Genomic DNA, 20,251 nt, shown 5'->3' on the forward strand with positions numbered 1-20,251 from the left:
CTGCAGAGACTGCAAACACTTGGCGACACTTCACCGACACATGCGCGCTACGTGCTGTGATTCTGTTTTTATAGACAACAGGAAAGTATGTTGCCCACCGAAATCAAGGTAGGTTATTCGATCCCAGTAGCTTGACTACATCACAGAGTTCACTGCAGAGACTCCAAACACTTGACAACACTTCGCTTGCACACACGTGCTACACGCTAAGATTCCGTTTTTATAGATACCAGGCAACTATGTTGCACGCCGAAATCAAGGTAGGTTAGTCGATCCCGGTACCCTGGCTCCTGCACAGAGTTCACTACAGAGACTACAAATACTTGGTGAGACTTCGTCGATTTTGTTTATGTTTCTTAGCCCCATAAATGGCTGTTTGAATTGGTGCCACCAGATTGCCATCTTCCCCACTGCTTCAGATGACAGCCAGGCATGGCTCCTGTTACACAACATCCGTAATCGAATTGACTTATATCTTCAGAATGGAAATGCCCCATTTCACTGTAAATGTTTCCCTGACAGGCCACTTTCATCACATGGCGGCCTGTAGGGAAACTGTGCATTCATTTACTGCGCAATGAGAAAGGTGTGGCGGCCGCCTGTGGCGTAAGGAGGGGGTTTGGAGATGGGTTGGGGTCTGTGTGTGTGTGTTTGCGTGTGTGTGTGTGTGCCGGGAACGGAAGGGTGCGACAGGAGGAACGGGAAGGCAGGTCGGGGGAGGGGCAAGCAGGGGGAGTTCCCCACAGAATACCCAACTAGGCCCGGGGGGAGGAGAACACCGGGGAAGGAAAAGGGGCTGCAGAGGTGTCCCCTGCATTAGGAAAGGATGTGGAAGGGGGCCCCGAAAGGAAATGATGATTCCCTGCAGTGCCGAAAACAGGCTTCTGTGAAAACGGCCTGCTGGAAACACCTTAGTGCCTGCAGAACACTTTCTACAGATCTGGCTCCTACGAGTAATGCACGTGGACTACAGGGTCCATCTTTCAGCTGAGAAGTTCAATTACACGATCCTGATATTACTACACAACAAACACATGTATAATGCTATTTTCCACTCATTTTAGGCCCTCTTTCCATCTGTTCTTCTCTCTTTTCTCCCTATCCTTTTATTCCATCATTTACTTTTTCCTATTTCTTTTACCCATTTTTTTCTTTTTCTGTATCAGCTTCTTTGCGTCCCTTTCTACCGTTCTGCTTCGCCCTTTATCTTTCATATTTCCTATCCTTTCCTCTTTCCTGTCATTGTTCTTTCTTTCCAAATATGTTCTCTTCTTTCTTAATTTCTTTGTTTCTTACTTTCCTTCTTTCTTTCCTACTTGCTATTTCTTTTTTCTTTTTTTCCCCTACCCTTTCGTAACGTGTTTCCATCTTTTTGTCCTTGATTACATCTGTTTCTTCATTCCATATTTCATTCTTTCCTTCATTACGTCTTTCTCCATTTCCCATTTCCTTTCTTCCCGTTAATCTATTGTTTAATTCGACCTTTATTTCCTCCTTTCCTTCCATCTTTCTTTCAGTTTGTCTTTCCTTTGTTCAATCGTTACTATATTACATGTTCCATTTTTTCTTCCTCATTTCCTTGATTACATTTTCCTTCCTTCTTCCTTTCCATTTTTCCTTCATTCTTAATTTTCTTTTTCCTTTATTCAGTAATTCCTTCCTTTTTTCCATTCCCTTTCTTCTTTCTCTCCTTCTGTTTCATGCCTTTCTTTTTTAACTCTTTTCTGGCCCTCTTTCTATTATTATTCCCTTTTTTCACCCCTTCCATATTTCCCTCTTTTGGTCTTTCTTTCAGTTATTCCTACATTTGTTCCATCATTGATACATTAGATTTTGGTTCCATGCAATGTCGCCACAAAAATCTCGCCATGCAAAAATATTGCCGAAAAATGGCCGTTTTTTGTGGCAACATTATTGCATGGAACATGCGGGGGACACCCCCGCAACCCCCAAACTTTATTTTTTTCTTTTATTTTTTTAAAAAAATGTTTTGCCCCTGTCCGCATATATATATGGTCATCCAAATAATATTGCCACAACATTTTCCCGGCGATATTATTTACAGCGACCATATATATGGCAATCTGATACCTAGATTTTCCCTCCTTTTTTCCTTAAATTATGCATTGTAGCAATCACGCCCCAGCCAGGGATGGGGGGGATATGGCCAATAAGAGCCTGCCAGCCGAGCAGAGCGCTTGGGCCTCGGCGAGGGCTGTGGGTCGCTACCAGCCCTGTCTGCCCCCCTGCTTGGGCATGATAGCTATTTTCACCCCGCGGTACAAATAGTTTATTTTTTCGCAGGAGATGGGCTATGCCAAAGTGAGTGCCTTAGCCATGAGGGCTGGCGATTTCATAAGTAGTGCTTCTGGGGTTGAGATATCAAAGAAGATGACCTCTATTCTACGGGTCTTACGGCAAATATTATTATCTGTAGTCCATAACTGGATTCTCTGGGAGAGTTCTGGTATGTGCTTAATGTTTCTATCAGTTTCCAGGTGCAAGAGTACTTGAGAATCATCCATGCATTATTGGATAATGTCTTCTAGTACCATCTATTCCCATCTGAACTTTCAATCTTTGTATTACTGTCTGATGGGTGACTGTACTCTTGGCAGCCAATAGACCAAGGAGCATTAGGGCTATTGGTGTATTTTTGTCAAGTGATTTCAAAATCATTGAGCAACAACCAGATCGTTTTTCATTAAGTAGGAGGTTCTCATCACTGCCGAGGACCACTTGGGTCGTATTTCTCTTTTCAGGATTTTACCAATCAGAGGAATTGTGTATATGGGTTTGGAAGTTTTCAGGTAGCTCTGGGCCTGAACCCAACTTTTTTGGAGGGGTGTTATGGTGGCAACCTTTAGTGATGCTGAGATACTGCCTGCTGTTATAGATGTGTTGTGTGGTCATTCCTGGAGCGTAGGATGAAAGGGGGGGGGCTGTCTAATCCTTAGTTCCTTCTTCCTCTAATTCTTCCCAGCTCTCCTTCTCCCCATCCCTCTTCGTTCCTTCATTCCAACTTACCATATTCCTTACTTTTTCATTTCTTATTCTTTTTCTTTCTTTGTGCCCTTCCTTCATTCATTAAATCTTTCCTTTCTTCCCTCCCTTGATTTACCCATTCTCTCTTTGTTTTGATCCACCTTATATTCAGTATTTCCTCTCTTTGTTCTTTTCGCCACTCTTTCCTTTCTTCCTTGTTTTCATTCCTCTCTGCCTTTATCTCTCTTCCTTATTCTCTCTCTCATGATTGTTTTCTTTCTGTGTCCTTATTCTTTTTTGTTGAACTTTCTTTCCAATTACCAATCTCTTTCCTCGTTGCTCACATTTTATTTTTCTTCCCATCTCCTTTTCTTTTTTTACTTTCCTTCCTTTCTTGCTTTTTCTTCTTTCAAATGATAAAACAACGTGAGCAGCGCCACTTACACCTTTCTTCCAGTTCTTGTCATCTGTGCACTTATCTAGTGTATGGTGCACTAGAAGATATGACAATCTATTTCAAAAAGGGAACTCAACTCTTACTTCCTTTTCCTGAAAGTCTTGATTCTGTGAATCATGCATCAGCCTTTCCTATGACTGGCAAGAAAGTATGCGCTCACTTCTCCCGGCCGGGAAGAAGATAGTGGCTGGAATGTTTCACCTGATGGAAGCCAATTATGTTTCAATAAAAGAAGAAAGAAAAACAAGAAACATAGCGAGGAGTAAAACAGACACAATGTGGGGACTTATAAGAAGGGGCAAGAAAAGACTAGAAGAAAATAAAGAGAATAGAAGAAACATGCATTGAACTAATGAAATTAAGGGAGTTGAAAATATCAGTGCAAAATAGTATGATACAGATATTACTTGTGAATTAGTCGCTTTAAGAATTTCACTACAGAGTTGAAAAATATTAATATTTCCTTCAGTCAAGTATATTTATTGATGCTCTGCCAAAGCAATGCAAAGGGACACATGTCTGCCCACACGAGCCAAAGGGGGGCTACATTTTGCTCTTCTCCAAGGCGACAATGGTGATTACTTCAATGGTTTGATTTGAAAAAAACGATTCATGACAATGCCCTTTTACTTTATCAAAATGGATCTACAAAGAAGACTCTGTTGGGGAGTACTCAGAGTCATATGAAAGGACCTCATAGTCTTCAATTACCAGGATCCAGTGAGGAGCAGGTTTCCAGGTAAAAATATAGGGATCCCCTTTGAGTTGGAAGATGCACCAAAGTTGTCATATACTTTGGTGCTGTATTTTTCTGGGCAAGATAGCCTGGGAAGTTCAGTGCTCACCTTGGATAGTTGTATCCTGCTGTCACAGGTTTAAATCCTGGTAGGCAGGGGCATTGCTAGGGGGGGCTACGGGGGATATAGCCCCTGATCTTTTGGTTTTAGCCCCGGATAGAATCTCAGGATCTACAGCAAAAGACTAGCTAGCCCCCAGTCCCAACAGTTCCGACAACAGCTTAGCCCCAGGTCTTTTCCAGACCTAGCAACTCCCCTGGTGGTAGGCAAAGGTCCGCCCTTCATCCTTCCTTGGCTGATAAATTGAGTATTATTAAACGGGTAATCATAACAGCAATTAGTACATCACTCAAAAGCAACATTAAGCACAAACTGAAAAGCCTGAATATTATTATTATTATGATAATACATGGTAGCCTGTAATAACTGTATAAAGGCCTGGAAATAATGTTCTTATTACCGGCTAGTTGTGACATCACAACTGACCTGTGATAGGAAATTACATCACAACTGCTCAGTAATCAGTTATTACCCTTTGGTTGTGACGTCACCATGTCTGCTGTTTGTGCCAGCACAGAGCAGAACTCCAGCAGCCACTGCTGCATTTAAAGCCGTGACAAGCATTTCAAATTCTGTGCTTGTGCAATCGTTTTCTGTGACACCCTACAGACAGTAATTGACAAGGAACTGTTTATGGTAGATTGTTTAATTTGTGCACTTCTGGGACTTAACACATGTGAGAAAGAATCAGCGTGTTTGACTACTTTTAGAGCATATACATATTTTAAAATGAATTTCTATTAAACTGCTCAAACTATATGTCTGCAACACATTGCAAGCTGCATGATAGCTTTTTAAATCCGAATACATTCTGCATTGATTATATGGATCAGCAAATGGAAGAGCTCTCACATTAGACTAAGGAAGAGACCAGGCAGCAAAGGAGATGACATGTTGTGGCAAAAGTAATGCTTGCGGCTTTACTGATTTTTACACATAAACACAGACGGAAATTATTCGGCTTTCTGACTGTGTTTATTTATAAAAATGGAAAAAAAACAGACAAACAAGTCTTTCTGTCTGGTTCCCTATGATGTCACTCATACATAACAGGCCAATCACATCGCAGATTGGCAGCATGGAGAGTGTAAAAGTTGTATAAAAATAGCAGTGAAGTTCTTTAAATTGCTGACAGGATATATCTTAAGGCAGCAGCAGTCAAAGGAGCAACCGTTTGTTGTTATGGAAAACATTGAGCTAGCATTTCTTTCCCATGTGGCTTGCATGTGTGCTTTAATAAATGAATTTTTTTATTAGAACAAATGCAGAAAAATACTGGTTGCGAATTATCTTTTTATATGACAAAAAAGAAATATGGATAATTACAGAAAAAAAGGCCCAAAAATAAATATGGCTAAATACAGACAGAAATGGCATAAAAATAAATACCATAAAACCGTAAACCTTAATTATAAAGAATAAAAAACTACTATACGTAAAAAGGATACTTGCCTCACCTCAGAGTTCCAGGACCTTATAGAGGAACTTGGCCTCTGGCCTCTTTCCTCTGTCTGGTCACGAAATTCTTCAGTGACTTGCAATATCCTTATCAAGTATGGAAGGGGGTACTTTATCCCATATATTATCATTGTTATTATTTTACTTGAAGACATTTCAGCCTAAATAGAACGGGCCTAAACAGGATGTGGAGATTATCAACTAGCACTGGCTGAACTACCACTGTTTGTTGCTTTCTATTATTTATTTATTTATTTATTTATTTATTTATTTATTTATTTATTTATATTCCTTGCTCAGCACTTTCCACTTACCCCCCTTCCATGCACTTTCCCCCTCCCCCTCTCCCATGCGCGTTCTCCATGTCACTGGGCCGAGTAAAATTGCTGTTTTGTTCTCCTTTGTTCCCCTCCCTTGCCTTGTCGCGCTCTGAAACACTTGTGTACGAGCACGATAGAAATAAAATATCAATATCAATATCAAAAACCAGAAAATGGGGGTAATTCCTTTGTTAGAGGGAATAGAGGGTCAATGCAAATAAAACCACTTTCTTTCAGGAATTGCCATTCTAAATAATTATGACTAACCCTAAATAGTTCATGCTGTATTTATCATTATATGAGTAATAAAGGACAACCCATAGCGAAGAAGGCCAGAATGAAGAACATGCAAGAAATGACGTTAAATCTTGGAAATTGTGCTTTTAATACCTGGCCTTTTTAAACCTCATTTACATGTAGCCTTATTTGAGAATAGTGAACGCCACAATAAGGGTGAGGGGAAGCGCGGGTTGGTGCAGAGGAAGCAGCCGGCATGGTGCGCCCGACCCACTTTGTTATGAATTAATTCCAACCCAGTTAAATATTACATGATGCAATTAATAGTCATTATTATACAAATTGTAATGCTATCAAGAACGGTGTTCATAACAAATAACATGAGTACTTCCTTCCCTAATATTTTCAGTTTAAATAATAGGTTTCTGTAATTTCATGAATAATGTAGACATTGGAATTTTTGAATGAGAAAGATGTGATATCCTTGGAATGCGCGTGAAAGGCTCCATCCTGAAAGGTTCTGCTGGCTCCTGCAGGCATCAGGCAGCAGTGACTCACCTGTCCCTTTCCTCCTTGTTCCCTTTGCAGATGCTGATCTGAGGTTTGGGAAGCTGCAGTGGGGAGACAGCGGGATGTACCACTGCCACGTCATCGCCTCAGATGACCCGGATGGGAAAAATGAGGGAAAGATTGAGCTGCTTGTGATGGGTGAGTTCATTCATACAACTCTCAGCTGCTCCATTGACTATTTCAATAACCTTTCAAAAGATTAGCGTAGTACAGAGGTCTTGATTTCTAGGTCTCTGCTTGTTCCACAATTCTGTGTTACATTGTTTTATTTCCTAGCCTGTCTTCCCTTCTCTCGGTGAGCCCTGTGTCTGCAACCTGCGGCTCTCCAGGTGTTTTGAACTTCAACTCCCATGATCCCTTACAATTGAATATCTTGGTTAGGGTCGATGGGAGTTGTAGTCCAAAACATCTAGTAACGCAAAGATTTCAGACCCCTTCTTGCTTGATCTGCAAACTTAGTGCCTTAGATATTATGGATTACAACTCCCATCATCCTTAGCCAGTATACTCGCTGGTGAGGGAACACTGGGGGGCATAGTTCAAAAACCTCTGGAGATCCGAAGATTGCAGACCATAGCTACAGAATATGCACATCAGGATTTTCTAATAGAAAAAATAGTGAGATGCGGAACAAGACAGCAATTCTTTGGTGACATGTAATTTTAACGAGTGAAATTTGAACTAATTAAATTATAAGGGAAAAAACCCCACAGAAACCTCTGTTTCCCCACATTTCTAACCCCCTGTAACCTCCACCACACCTTGCAACCCCCTACCCGCACCCTATATCTATTTATTTATCGATATTTTGTTAATTCGAATTTCATTTGTTATTTTAAATGGATATGGATTCTTTGACCGAAGTCAAACAGTTTGCAGCGGAGTGGATCAGTCAAACAACTCCAATCCTCTGCCCTCGAAGCAGCCCTATTTGAATCCCCACTCCCTTACTTACCTTCTACCCAGCCACCGGTATTCCTTCCACTGCCCGGCCGCAGCATCAGTTCCCCTCGAAGCAGCCCTATATGAATCCCCACTCCCCTACTTACCTTCTACCCGGCCACTGGTATTCCTCCCTCAAATGTCGGCCGGAGCTGACGCTGCAGGGTCTCTTTTTTATTTTTTATTTTTTACCTGAGCCCCCCGGTTCCAATGTCAAGGAAGCGGGGGACACCCCCATAGCCCCCAAAGCCTAATATAATGAACATGGGGAGTGGGGGACGCCCCCACACCGCTGTTCCTCATGTTCGGTATATTAGGCTGCGAACAAACAGTACTACCCAAGTTCAAACAAAATGTCCATACGAACAGTTTATTTTTTGAACAAATTGGGTGGTACCTTTTAAATTCGTTAACATCACTGCAGACTCAATTCTCCTTCCCTCTGGTGCTCCTTTTTCTCCCTACACCAGTAGCACCACAAGCAGCCCCTCTGTGTACACAGCATATTGCTATGTGTTCCACTTTGCATGTATATTCTGTGAAATGCAGGCAGGCACGGGTCTACAGGGGGGCAAATCATGCCAGTGCCTAATAAACATTGTGGTGAAAGGCCAACAGTGGCGTTGCATGCCCCATTTTGGCCCAGTGGTGGTTTGAGGGGTGTAGCGATGCATCCCAGTTGGATGACTCCTTTATACTACTCTCCACATCTTCTTCCATTAGCTGCCTAACCTTTCCCCCCTGCATCATATCATCGCTCCCACCCTCATGACTCTTTTAGGGTCCACTCATAGTTCCCTACACCCACACAGAGGAATTCTAAAATGCAGAGAGGCAGAAAAATGTCTGCATATGAAACATATGAAACAATATAGAGTTAATGTACACTAAACACTGGCATAAATAGTGATATGGAGTTCATGACTTAATTCTCTTCCCTCCCCAAACATCGGTGACTGAGCCAAACGTTAAAAATACGTAAACAGCTCTGCAGTGAGCGAGCCAGTGCACTGCCTTTTCACTGGCCACATTACAAACAGTTCAGTAAAACATCATAATGTTGGGTTTCCCTTTCCTACAAAAGAGGAGGCTGCCATTGGGAAAGCAAGTCTCAGCACTCAAGGACAGTTTCCCTGCATGTGCTCTGTTTCCCCAGTCACAAAAACTCTCAGCTATTGACACAGCCCCAACTTTCCTATACTTATCAAAGTTAGATTTTATGAACTGGCCGAAAGCATTGCAAAGAATTTCCCGACAGGCCACATTCATCCAATGGCAGCCTTTCGGGGACTGCACGTGTGTTTTTCTGCGCACACCGTGACTATGTGGATTCCAGACCCATGCCTGTGGGATTTAAAAGGGAAAAGGTTAGCAGGGAAAGGATGGAGGGAATTCAGAAATTGCCATTCTCTCCCTGCTGTTTCATTCCTTTATACAAAATACTGTTTGGATGTTTCAAGAAGAATTGCATGTACCATGCTAGCAAAACTAAAATGTCTGCATGTTTTTGAAAAAAAACACAAATAAGCAGTTGAAGACAGAGTCTTCTCGCCTTCTTAGCGTGACAGTGCATCCACTGCCCAGCCCTTGGACACTGTTTGAAAGAGCCAGAACGCCATCATTGGGAAATGGAGGGGATGCACACACCTAGGTTCCCAAGACACCTTGGGAATCATTGTTTCACACCATTGTCTAATTTGTGAGGCTCACAGTCCTGGATGCTATTAGAAATGTTGAGATGGGGCAGGTTGTGGGTTGACAAACTGTAGTCAGTTGGGATTGAATGATTGGAAATGATGAGTGTAGAACTTTACTCAAGAAGTTCAACCAAATGGAGGGTGCCCTCAAACTATGTGAAACTAACAGGAACTGACAAACAACTCCCAACAAAGACTCATTTGGGTTAGACTCCATGCAAATGAAAAGGAGTCAAGCAAATCCTACAACAAACAGCCCAAAACCATTCCCTGGATGGTCACAATTACTTTGATCCTGAATAACGCCCCATGCTTTGTTTATTTACCCAGTGTTCACCCTGACTAACCTATTCCACTTCAAAATCTCCTAAATCCCTACACTACACACACAAATCGGCTGCATGGTGTGACGATCCTCCAGATGGCGTCACTTCTTCCAAGGGGGGATCCCTTTCCTATCAGACTAGGGTGGTGAGGCAGCGGACCGATAGTCCCCCTAGGGGTAGTAAAATGAGGGAGGACCTTATAAGGAAAGGCTCATCACCTGGGGACAAGGATGTTATTATGGAGAAGAGTCTCAGTAACTCTTCTCCTCATACGGTTAGACCAAAAGCCTCACGACCACCAGCAAAGGAATAGACTGTCTGTTATTGTGATGTGTCGGAATTTGTGGCGATGGAAACGGGGAGGAAGAAGAACACATGTACCTTGCCGGGAAGCATGAGGACTGTCCCACAAACCCACAAATGTTGTCTAGGACGTTACGCTGGGATGGGCCCAGCTATATCTGCTAGACAGAACCAAAGTACTGTGTAAGATAGGAGGAATAGGTGAGAGAAAAGGGTGTGGTACGTCTGAACGCACAAGGGCGTTTTTGAGGATTGCAGAATGCCAAAAACAAATGCTGGAGAATGGTAGTTGGAAGTGGAAGGGTGGAAGAAGAACCGGAAGAAAGAGGAGCCGGTCAAACACCAAACAGGCACGTGAGTTTGAGGACAGGCAAGGTGAAGTTGCAGTGTAGCAATAGTATAGAGTTGGAGAAACAAATAACGAAAATATCAATAAGCGTATCATTAGTTGGCTGGGAGCCAATAATCCTGAAGTAGAGAGTCAGTGTGGTGGTTGCATGACATGTGGTGGGTGGACCATACGGCCCAAGAACTAGGCCCATACCATCAACACTAGCCTACTGCAGAGCCACCTAGGCGATTGCATGGGAAGTACGCGTAATGGTGGTGGTTACGTGACCTGTAATGGTTGGACCGTCTGGACTGAAACATGCACCATGACCGTCAACAGTAAAGGGCTGCAAAGTTAAGCAGGCCGAAGAAAAGCAGAAGAAGAAAGAACAAATACGTGACCCCTGGTGAAACCCGTGAAGAGTTTCCCAAGAGAAGGTAATGGGAACAGTAATAAGTCTGGGAGGGAGCCGGGAAAACTTGAGAAGGTGAAACAAGAAGAAAAGAGAGAAGTAGATAATTCTGTGAGGCAACCCCGTGGTCAGATCCATGAGACTGTGGTATTTGAGGAGTCAGGAAGGACTCAAGAAGCCTCTTCCACTTCCCGGTGGTGGAGGTTTGAAGAATATTGATAAATATAGAAGAGTCAAGGAGAGCTCAGGAGTCTCTCTCGTCCCGGTGGGGCAAGTTGAAGGGCAGTATTCAAGTGGAGATATGGCCAAACCCATGGAGAGAACGTAAAGAATTGATGAAGAATCTAAAGATATCATTGAATGAACTCAAGAAAAGTCTGTTAAAAAAACTACATGTAGACTAGGAGAAGGGAACCATTCTCCTAGTCAACTGATACTTTTTGGAATGTTGGATAAGCTTAACTCTACCCAGTAGAGTCAGTACCCGGGTTTTTGATAAGAACTCTTTTCCTAAGCTGGTAATTTGGGGGAAAGTGAACCGACAAAGCCTGGTAAGAAGAAACCATCAACCTTTGGAAGTTGTCTCTGACAGCATCAATGCATCCCTCATCAAAGCAGCAAAGATCTCCATGTCCCAATGGGAACTTCAGAACCTCTGAAGATAACCTACGTTTAAGAGTTGGTCTTTCTTCCAAGTCATTCTTCCTCTTTGCCTGTTTTCTCTTACAATTATTTTGTGCCAACATCGGTTCGCCCCACCATTTTGTTTCAACAAAAAGGGATGAAAGCCTTAAACTCCTTCAAAAGGGACTCTAAGGGAAGCAAACAAGGTGAGAGAAAACTGAATAAGAAGAAGATACTTTCAGGTCAAGGTCTAACACACAAGCTAGGAGAAAGGAGGCATTCTCCTGGCCATAGACATTTCGACCCCAGAGAAGGGAGGCATTCTCCTGAGATGTGGTTTTGTTGCTTTTTGGATTTTTGTGTTTCGGTAGTAGGGATAGTTTAGAAGTTCGGACCAGGATCGTTCATTTTTATTTGGACATCATGGACTTCCTGACAGGCCTGAGATTTAGCTTGGTTAAGGTAGAGAAAACCACCTCTAGAGATTATAGCCAAAACTTTAAGATTCTGGTCATGCTTCTCATTCTACGTCACCACAATGGCTATCCCAGGTCCATCAAATGGCTCATCGGCATCAATTGAGCTTTTATGACGATCACCCTCTTTGCTCTATCACACCTCCCTAAATCTGCAGATCACCCAGACCATGAGCATTACAATTTGTTCACATCATGGGCTCTCTCCTCCAGCTATACACATTCCCAAGTGTCCCCTCCTAGTACATTGAAACAGATTGGCACTCAGGGAACGGGTACGTCCGACTTGCACCCATTCAACACTCCAGGTTTTACACCTGTCTCTCCTCCTATCCAACCGACAGCCTCCTCCCTCTTTTCTTAAAGGGCCATGAGCAGAGAGGCCACCAAAACGGTAGGATGGGCTTTACAAGACTACTCTATATTGTATTATATATTACAGCACTCAAGCAAAAACATTGTTGCACAGCCCTTAAATTGTGGGCATGTGTTAATCCACATCTCATGAATCTGTGTAACGTGGTAGAGAAAAGTGTAAGTTAGATCACAACTTGGTGAAACATATATACTACCTTTATCATCTTGGTGAGGACCTACTTGTGTCCTCACCAGTTACTTGTGTGCCAACTAGGTCCTCACAAGTATAGTAAAGTCACAAACAAATCTCCACTTTGCACTTTGAGTCCGTACTTGTAAAACTGGTTCTCCCTTTAACTGTGGGAGGGTGCTGTGTAAATAAGTATGTATGTGTGTGTGTTTGGTGTTTGTGTAGTATGGCAGTATGTGTGGTGCTTTTGGTCAGATGTGAAAGCGTGTGGGTGGTTCTCATAATGGGCAGTGCCTTACATTTTGGGTGTGGCCTAAATAGCCAGGGGAGTGGCCTGGAGGTGCACCGACTGATCCAAACCATATACTATGAGACCGTGCAAGCATGAGATTTGGTTCACTCAGCATGTCCTCACGTGGTATTGTTTGCATCCAGTCTGCATATTGTAAATTCATTTCTTTGGGGTTTGTAAATGAATCACTGTCTCACTCAATATATAAACCATTCAATCAGTGAGTAAATCACCCTCAATCTGTAAATAAATAAGAAAGGGTATCAATGTGTTCTTTTTACATAAAATCAAAGTACATTTTGGAAACATCCTTGTCTTGGAAGGATCGCTCAGGGGCAACACGCTCACCTTGGAAACAAGAAGACGCGGAGCAACAAAGGTTTGATCCCTGGGTCTGCGCTTAGAAATCTCTGGGTATTAAGAACGTTATAAATAACTAATTACAATTACAATTTACATAAAAAACATCATGAGAATGACCGCGTAACTATATATTTGAAATATGTCTGTGCTAGTGATTCAAGCAAGAAACCCGTTTGAGCATGTAATGCGTAATGGAGTCGCTGCTCATTTCATTTGTCGCCACACTTACGCATGCATTATGATATCTACAAGCCTTAAAAGCTTAGTCGGACAGTGTCAGCTTGTGGATGTGGGGCTTTTGCTGCTCTGCTTGAGCGGAGGGCAACATCTCATGTTCATCATTCTTCACACAGATTGTAAATCAATTCCCCAGTTCCCCTAGTTTTTTAGACTAAGGAGGCATGCACAGACAGAGCCCCAGCAGAGCCCGGGCCCACTTAAAGCTCTGGGTGTGTGGCTTGATGTGGTGTTTGTGTGTGTCTGCATAAAAGTGCCGGGGCCAGTGCTCAAAGCAGAGTAGAGTGGGAGCATTCATATTTTGCATTTCAAAGAATGGAAAGTTGTCCCTGACCTGAGATGTCATACCCACATGCGCTGTTCTTAGAGAAACATGCAAAGTTAACACTGCCAGAGTTGTTTTGAACCTTTCTGTTTAGTCACATAAATACCCTTGCTTTGAAGCAGCTTTACTGGCACTCAATATATGCAAGGATCACCTTCAAAACAGCTATTTTGATCCAGAAACGATTGTATGGCAAGGCTTCAACCTGTTTGGTCAAAAGATTGGCCTTATATATCAATCAAACATCTGCGCTGCTCTCCTTCGATTATGCGCCTGACTGCCCGCCTCCCCCCTAGATACAGATGTAATTTTGCAGGGGTTCAAACTTTCACTGTCCAGGGTGCTAACATCTGGAACTCGCTACCCTCTTCGCTGAGGCTTGGATCTGATATTGGTCAATTTCAGAAACGTCTCAAAAATCTGTTATTCCAGCAGTCCCTTCCTGGCTAAATCTAAATTGACTATATAGCAACATGTTTCCTAGTTCCTTTCCAGTTACTAGCGCTCACATGGCTTCGGGTTTGAGTGCTTTATAAGTCAATATCAATATCAGTCTCAGTTTCTTATGTGGAAAGCCCTCTATCCATTTGATGGAGGTCCTAATATGTGCAGTGTTGACTCAGAGCGCACATGCGCGTACACGCGCACAGACTCACACCAACCCGTCCCATTTAATTTGATTGCCCACTCGTGTTTTTTCCGTTTCATTCTGGTATTTGTAGTCTGTGAAATTTTCTTTAAAAATCCAGGACTACTTCTTCAATAATGCAAAGAAAAAACAGGACTGGATAAGCACCTCCCGAATGGAATGGGTGAATCCGTCATGCTTGCAAACAGATGGAAGGACCTGTAACCACATCAGCGAGGAAGCACTCTAGTCTCCTGGAGGCGGGGGGAGCATAGCAAGAGAAGAGAACACAGATGAGGTAGAAAAATCAAAGACTTTTGGTGACGCTTGCTATGGAGCCATCTAAACTGCGCTGAAACAGATCACCTCCCGCCTCAGTCTATGAATTATTTGAGCAAATTACTCGTAGCCCATTGCAGCGGGGTGCACAAAATAAGCTATTGCTGAAACATGCCCCAAATAACTATTATTAGAGGACTGCAACCGGAGGCACAGTGTAGAAATTCACTGGGAATATTCAAGCCAGAGCAGCTGTCCTCTAATTCAGCCTTTGCTTTTAACTTGAATGCTAACGTAAAGTCTGAGTTTATTGACATTTCTAACAAACAGAGTTATCAGTAGAAATTGCAAATTTATTGCCAGAGCCCTCACAGAGGGAAAAGGAAGGTCACAAATTAAATGACGAGATAAGTGAGTATATAAAACATAAGTAAGGGGCAAGGCTACAGGTTCGCAGGGGAAACACAACATATGACTAAAATGCATGGATTCATCAGAAGAAGAATGAATTGACAATCTATTAAAGTGTGACACTCTATATTACTTAGTGTCTGCAAGGACAATTTAAATACATTCTTTTAATAATGAGAAGTGTATTATTTATTACAAAAGCATTTGAGAAATCGTACATCTCTGCGGGTGCGCTCCAGTGCGTACCAAAAATGGCGGGAATGATGGATTGTAATGTTGCTAGGGGAAAGCGGCTTAAAGAAAGAAATAGATGTGAAGAAAGGACGAAAGTAAGTGTGGAAAGAAAGAAAGGAAGGAGAGGGGAACCCATCTTAAATCAGCTTCAAAGTGGCTCACTACTGACTCTAAGAGGTTTTACTGAGGTGGTGAAGGCGTGTAATGTATAGTTAGGGCACCTGTAATGCATTAAATCCCATGAGTGTGGCGTTACGATCCCTGTGGCTGATGTCCGAAGAGGTGCAGCAATGGGGGATATGTAGGGGGGAGAAGGCAGGGACGTCATTTCACCAAAATGCCAGGGGTAGCGGAAGTGACATCACACGACCGTTGACCCCTGATGACATCACAGGAAGTGATATCATTTGACCCCACCCCAAAGTGATATCGCGGGAAGCGATGGAACACGACCTTCACCCATTGACAAAACAGGAAGTGGCATCGCATAGCATTGTACACTACGAAGAATATGGTTACGATATCACTATAAAGTGATGTACATTTCATACAAAAATTGATCACCATATGTAGCATTAAGATCAGTGTGTATAGGCCTATATTACCAAATGACTGTGAATGCAAGTAGACGTCCATGACCAAATGGTAATGATGTGTTATTATATAGCACTTACGCTTAAGCGATTTATATAGAAAAAATATACACCCAATATCACCCAACCTGTGTTGGTACTCATTTATCGACCTCTGAAGGATGAAAGGCTGAGTTGAGGCGTTTAAGAACAGACTAAATCGGTGACTCACCCCCTGAAGTGTGCCTGAAATAAATCTTTAATGAGTCTAGCAATTATGGTATAGCATTCCAGAAAGACACATTATTTGGTATTTCTATTCTTTCTTATTTAGGGTCAGTGCTGAAAGTGTTAGGCTTGTGGCACTCCTGTTCTTATTTTTCTTCTTTTTTTAAGGGGCCTGAACAAGAAAGCCAGCCACTGCAGAAGTAAAGAGCTACATGGTGCTGGCCACAGCCCAGGAGCTTGCATTACAAAAAAAATAAAAAAATTTAAAAAAGTTTTTTTTGATAGCTTTTCTTTTTAGAGGTCGCAAGAGAGACCACAGAGATCGCAAGGGAGACCTCAGAGGTCGCTGTTGCGACCTCCGGCGACCCCTAAATGACGTCCTTGGGAGAAGGGGAGCACAGCCTGGATTGGTTACAACGTAGCCTAAGTTCTAGAGACAGTTGTGCTATATGGAGCTGTCAGGGGGTCTCTAGAAAAGAGTCTTACTGGATTTTAGTTACGGAAGCTTGCAGACTTATAGGAATGTGCTATTGGATGTGGAGACGGGGAGGAACATGCATAAGTAATTCTCCAAAGGGTTCCATATTTTTAAGAACTTCAGTCTTTCGACGGTGTCTCCACATATTGCTTTTGTAAGCAGTGAGATAAGCAGATGGAGTTCCACCATGCTCAATGGGTTGCCGGGTCTTTATTCTTCCATGTGGTGGTGATTCATTGAATGGCTGCTGCTAGAAGAGTATCCAGTAGAGAGATATTTGCCTAGTATTCAAGAATCTTTCTTCAACATTGGTAGCTAAGGAGTTGGTGCAAAGGTCTTTCAGTGAATGGATAGAGCCAATTTGAAGAATATCTCAAATATTATTAATAATCTTCTCCCGAAATACAGAAAGTTCAGGGCATGAAAAAAGAGTATGCCCCATTGAGCCCATTAGTTGTGTTTCTTTGCATCTCCAGCAATCTGGATTGTCACTCATTTTGGCCTTGTTTAATTTTTCTGGAGTCCGTAGAGCCCTGTGAAAGACAAAGAAAAGTGTTTGGGTTTTACATGCTGATCTGGAACCTTCACTAGCCTCCTGAATATTTGTTGCCATTGGTTTATTTCCATTTCAATGCCCAGAGCTTCTTCCCATTTCCTAGTGACTTCCGGAATCCCAACTGTCTTGTGGTGGGTGGTACACAATTTGGTTTATTTGTGATAGCATGAACGCGTGATGGTATGCCAAAAAGTTTGGCAATTTGACCCCCCGCCCCTTTGATCTTCTATTGCTTGGATTTTTTTCATGGACATTTTAGGCGGTTTTCCATTCCAAAGAAATTTAGATAGTATAGAGTTGACCTCTTTATGAAATGTCTATCTAAATGGGATTGGGATCATGGCAAGAGGGTATAAAAGTACTCGTTTTTTCCTTAACAAATCTATTATGAGATTTTGGTCCTAGTGATTGGTGTGTCATATTGGGAGCAAATTCTATCCCGAGATGTTTAATGTGGCTTTTTTTCCAGCTTAGTCCTAGGTCATCCAAGTCACTATTGATACAAGAAACAGTTAGATGGAGGAGCTTGCTTTTCTCTTCCTTAAGTTTGTACCCTGAGACTTTCCCATACTTTTCAATGTGAAACAAAGTTTTCCTCACTGTGCTATTGGGGTTGGAAAGAAAAAGGATAATATCGTCTGCATACGCTGCACGCGTGATATTGTTGTTATGGATTTGAATTCCGGTGATAGTCGTGTTGTTTCTGATTACTTCTAGTAAACGTTCCAGAGCAAGTATGTATAAAAGTGGGGAGAGCCGACAGCCTTGCCAAGTGCCTCTGTTTAGCTGGAATAAAGGGACAATTGTGTTGTTAACTGTTTTGGAGGCTTAGGGGAGTGTTATAGGCATAAGTTTGATGAAGGAGTCGCCAAGACGTGTCAGCTTAGTGCTTTAAATATGAAATCCCATTCTAAGCGATTGAAAGCTTTCTCTTCGTCTAACACCATTAAAAGCCTGCGTTCAATGGAAGGGTTAGCAATCGAGAGAATGTCGGTGACCTGTCTAGTGCTAGCATGGGCATGTCTACTCTTAATAAAACCCACTTGGTAGTTTTTTATCAGGAAGGCAACACGTTTCTCTATTCTAACAACAAGGATTTTGTCAAACATTTTACAATCAGCGTTGATTAATGATATGGGTTTGGAGCTCTTGGGGTCTGCGTGGTCTTTATTGTTTTACAGTAATACGATAATGTTGGCTTCCCCAAAGGTGCCCGAGGGTAGATTTATGGAGGGGAAGTAGTCATATAAGCTAAGTAGATTTGAGCATAGAATATTAGTAAAGGCTTGGTGAAATTTTACCAAAAACCTTTGCAGTGTAAAATCTGAGCCCGTCTTCCTTTGGGTTGCAGCAGGGCTCTGTGCCACACGTGTAATCCGCATAGTAACCTTGACAACAAAATGCACTTCACTGTGGCATCTGCCAGGAGGTGCTCAGCTAGTGAGTGCCAGAATGCAATTCCTAGCCCTAAGTTAACGCTGTGATTGCAATTAATGTATACACGTGGTTTGGATCATCCTAAAACAATCAAGCAATCACAGAAATCAGATACTGCATGACTTCAAAGGCAACTACCAAGTCTGCAGGGGTATTATTGATTAATAAGCAAACGTTGCTTCCACTAAAATGTGCAGCAGACATCAAGCAAACCTCTGTAACGCCTGTGCAGAGAAAGGCGGGGGGAGGGGGCCTCTGAACGTGACCATGGTTTTAGGGCATTGCCGATTTTCAAAGTTGAGGCAATGGCAGACATATTTATTCATAAAGATGTTCAGTGGCTGTTGGGCGGTTTGCATGGCATGTACTGATGATGTCAGGTGTACTTTAATGGAAATAAAAAAAACACTCATTGTGTCCCATTCCAGCTGAAGGGAAGTTATTGTTGAATTGTTTACAATGATGCAACAGAAAGGCAAAAACACATTTGCATTCAAAGACCGAGTTAAAGTGGACAGGAGTTTGAATCCCCTGTGTACTTATATATCGATGTGAAGGTCACGTTTTTCTTGTTAGCAAAAGTGGATTTATTTTTCATTAATCAGACCACATTGGTGACGCCAGAGGCAGGCAGGCAGTTCCAAGAGAGGAAGACCCACCACTTCTTATATCTACTACATTTGCAAAATACCACCAGATATGACAGGGGTCTCCTGCCTTTAGCAAAACAAAAGAGGTGATGGCTGGAAGGTTTAGAATTAATCTTAACCTCAGGCATTGCCCTGGGTAACCCTCCAGATCATCTTTGTTCATCTGCCAAGCCATTACAAAAGGGGAAAAACCATATGCCAATCAGGCTTGGCCCCACCCCAAAAAACGGCCAGTCCTGCCCAAACAGCATGGTCACATCCCTTCTGCATGAGACCACAAGCATCCCCAAACATGTTTCAGCCTCATTGGGCCTCAAATTTGAGGAGTAGCTTGGGTCTCTATCCCAGTAGGGACGGGACCCACGTCTTCTCCGAAAACAGACGTACAAGGTATCGCTCATTATGACACACCTTTTGGATCTGTATTCATGATAACGTTAAAATCCTGACATACCACTAAATTGCCTTGGGGAAATTCTGCTGGTGTGGGAAAGAAATGCTTTAAGAAGCCCCCTGCCCTTGCTTAGGAAATATACTGATATCTCTTAAGGGGGTGGGGAGCGTATCTTTCCTACTTATCTTCCAATTGTGCTTCTAGGATGAAACAAAACTATTTTCTGAATAGTATTTCAACTGTCTCTTCTTTTTCCCCTTCCCTGACACCAGATATCGCTTGGAGAACTATTTGCAGTAAAGCCTATTTTTGATGTTCCTTGAGAAAATGGGTTTCCTGTATGTTTGCAAAGTGTTTGCGTTTCTCCCTTAGGGGCTTCATAAGTTTATCTTTCTTGCTAAGTGAATTAATGCCTTTATTGTTACTTGTCAGGATCCTAACCATGGTCAAGCCATAGAAAGACAGTAATCTTCAGAGTACCAGGTATGTCCTACATTTCTAGTTGTCCAGATTAGACAATGCCAGCAGGATAACGTCAATGACAGCTAGGATAGGCACAGTGGTGCAATAGTTCCCATACCTCTACCTCTGAGAGTTGACCCTCCTGTATGTATATATGTCTGAC

At 42.4% G+C, this 20,251-nt stretch overlaps 1 protein-coding gene across 4 annotated transcripts in view; it reads left to right on the forward strand.

Annotated features, from left to right (window-relative positions):
- Nucleotides 1-20,251, forward strand: part of ILDR2 (immunoglobulin like domain containing receptor 2) — a 1,152,771-nt gene that overhangs the window by 546,675 nt on the left and 585,845 nt on the right. For all 4 annotated transcript variants that reach the window (XR_011283425.1, XM_069635971.1, XM_069635970.1 and 1 more), the window contains exon 3: nt 6,903-7,022. Coding sequence is in view for 3 of the 4 variants with exons in the window: in XM_069635971.1 (XP_069492072.1) it covers nt 6,903-7,022 (120 nt within the window). In the remaining variant the exon portion in view is untranslated. The remainder of the gene's footprint in view (nt 1-6,902; nt 7,023-20,251) is intronic.

The sequence above is a fragment of the Ambystoma mexicanum genome, chromosome 7p (assembly GCF_040938575.1).
Source record: "Ambystoma mexicanum isolate Mex_15411 chromosome 7p, UKY_AmexF1_1, whole genome shotgun sequence".
In the NCBI taxonomy this organism is placed as follows: Eukaryota; Metazoa; Chordata; class Amphibia; order Caudata; family Ambystomatidae; genus Ambystoma; species Ambystoma mexicanum.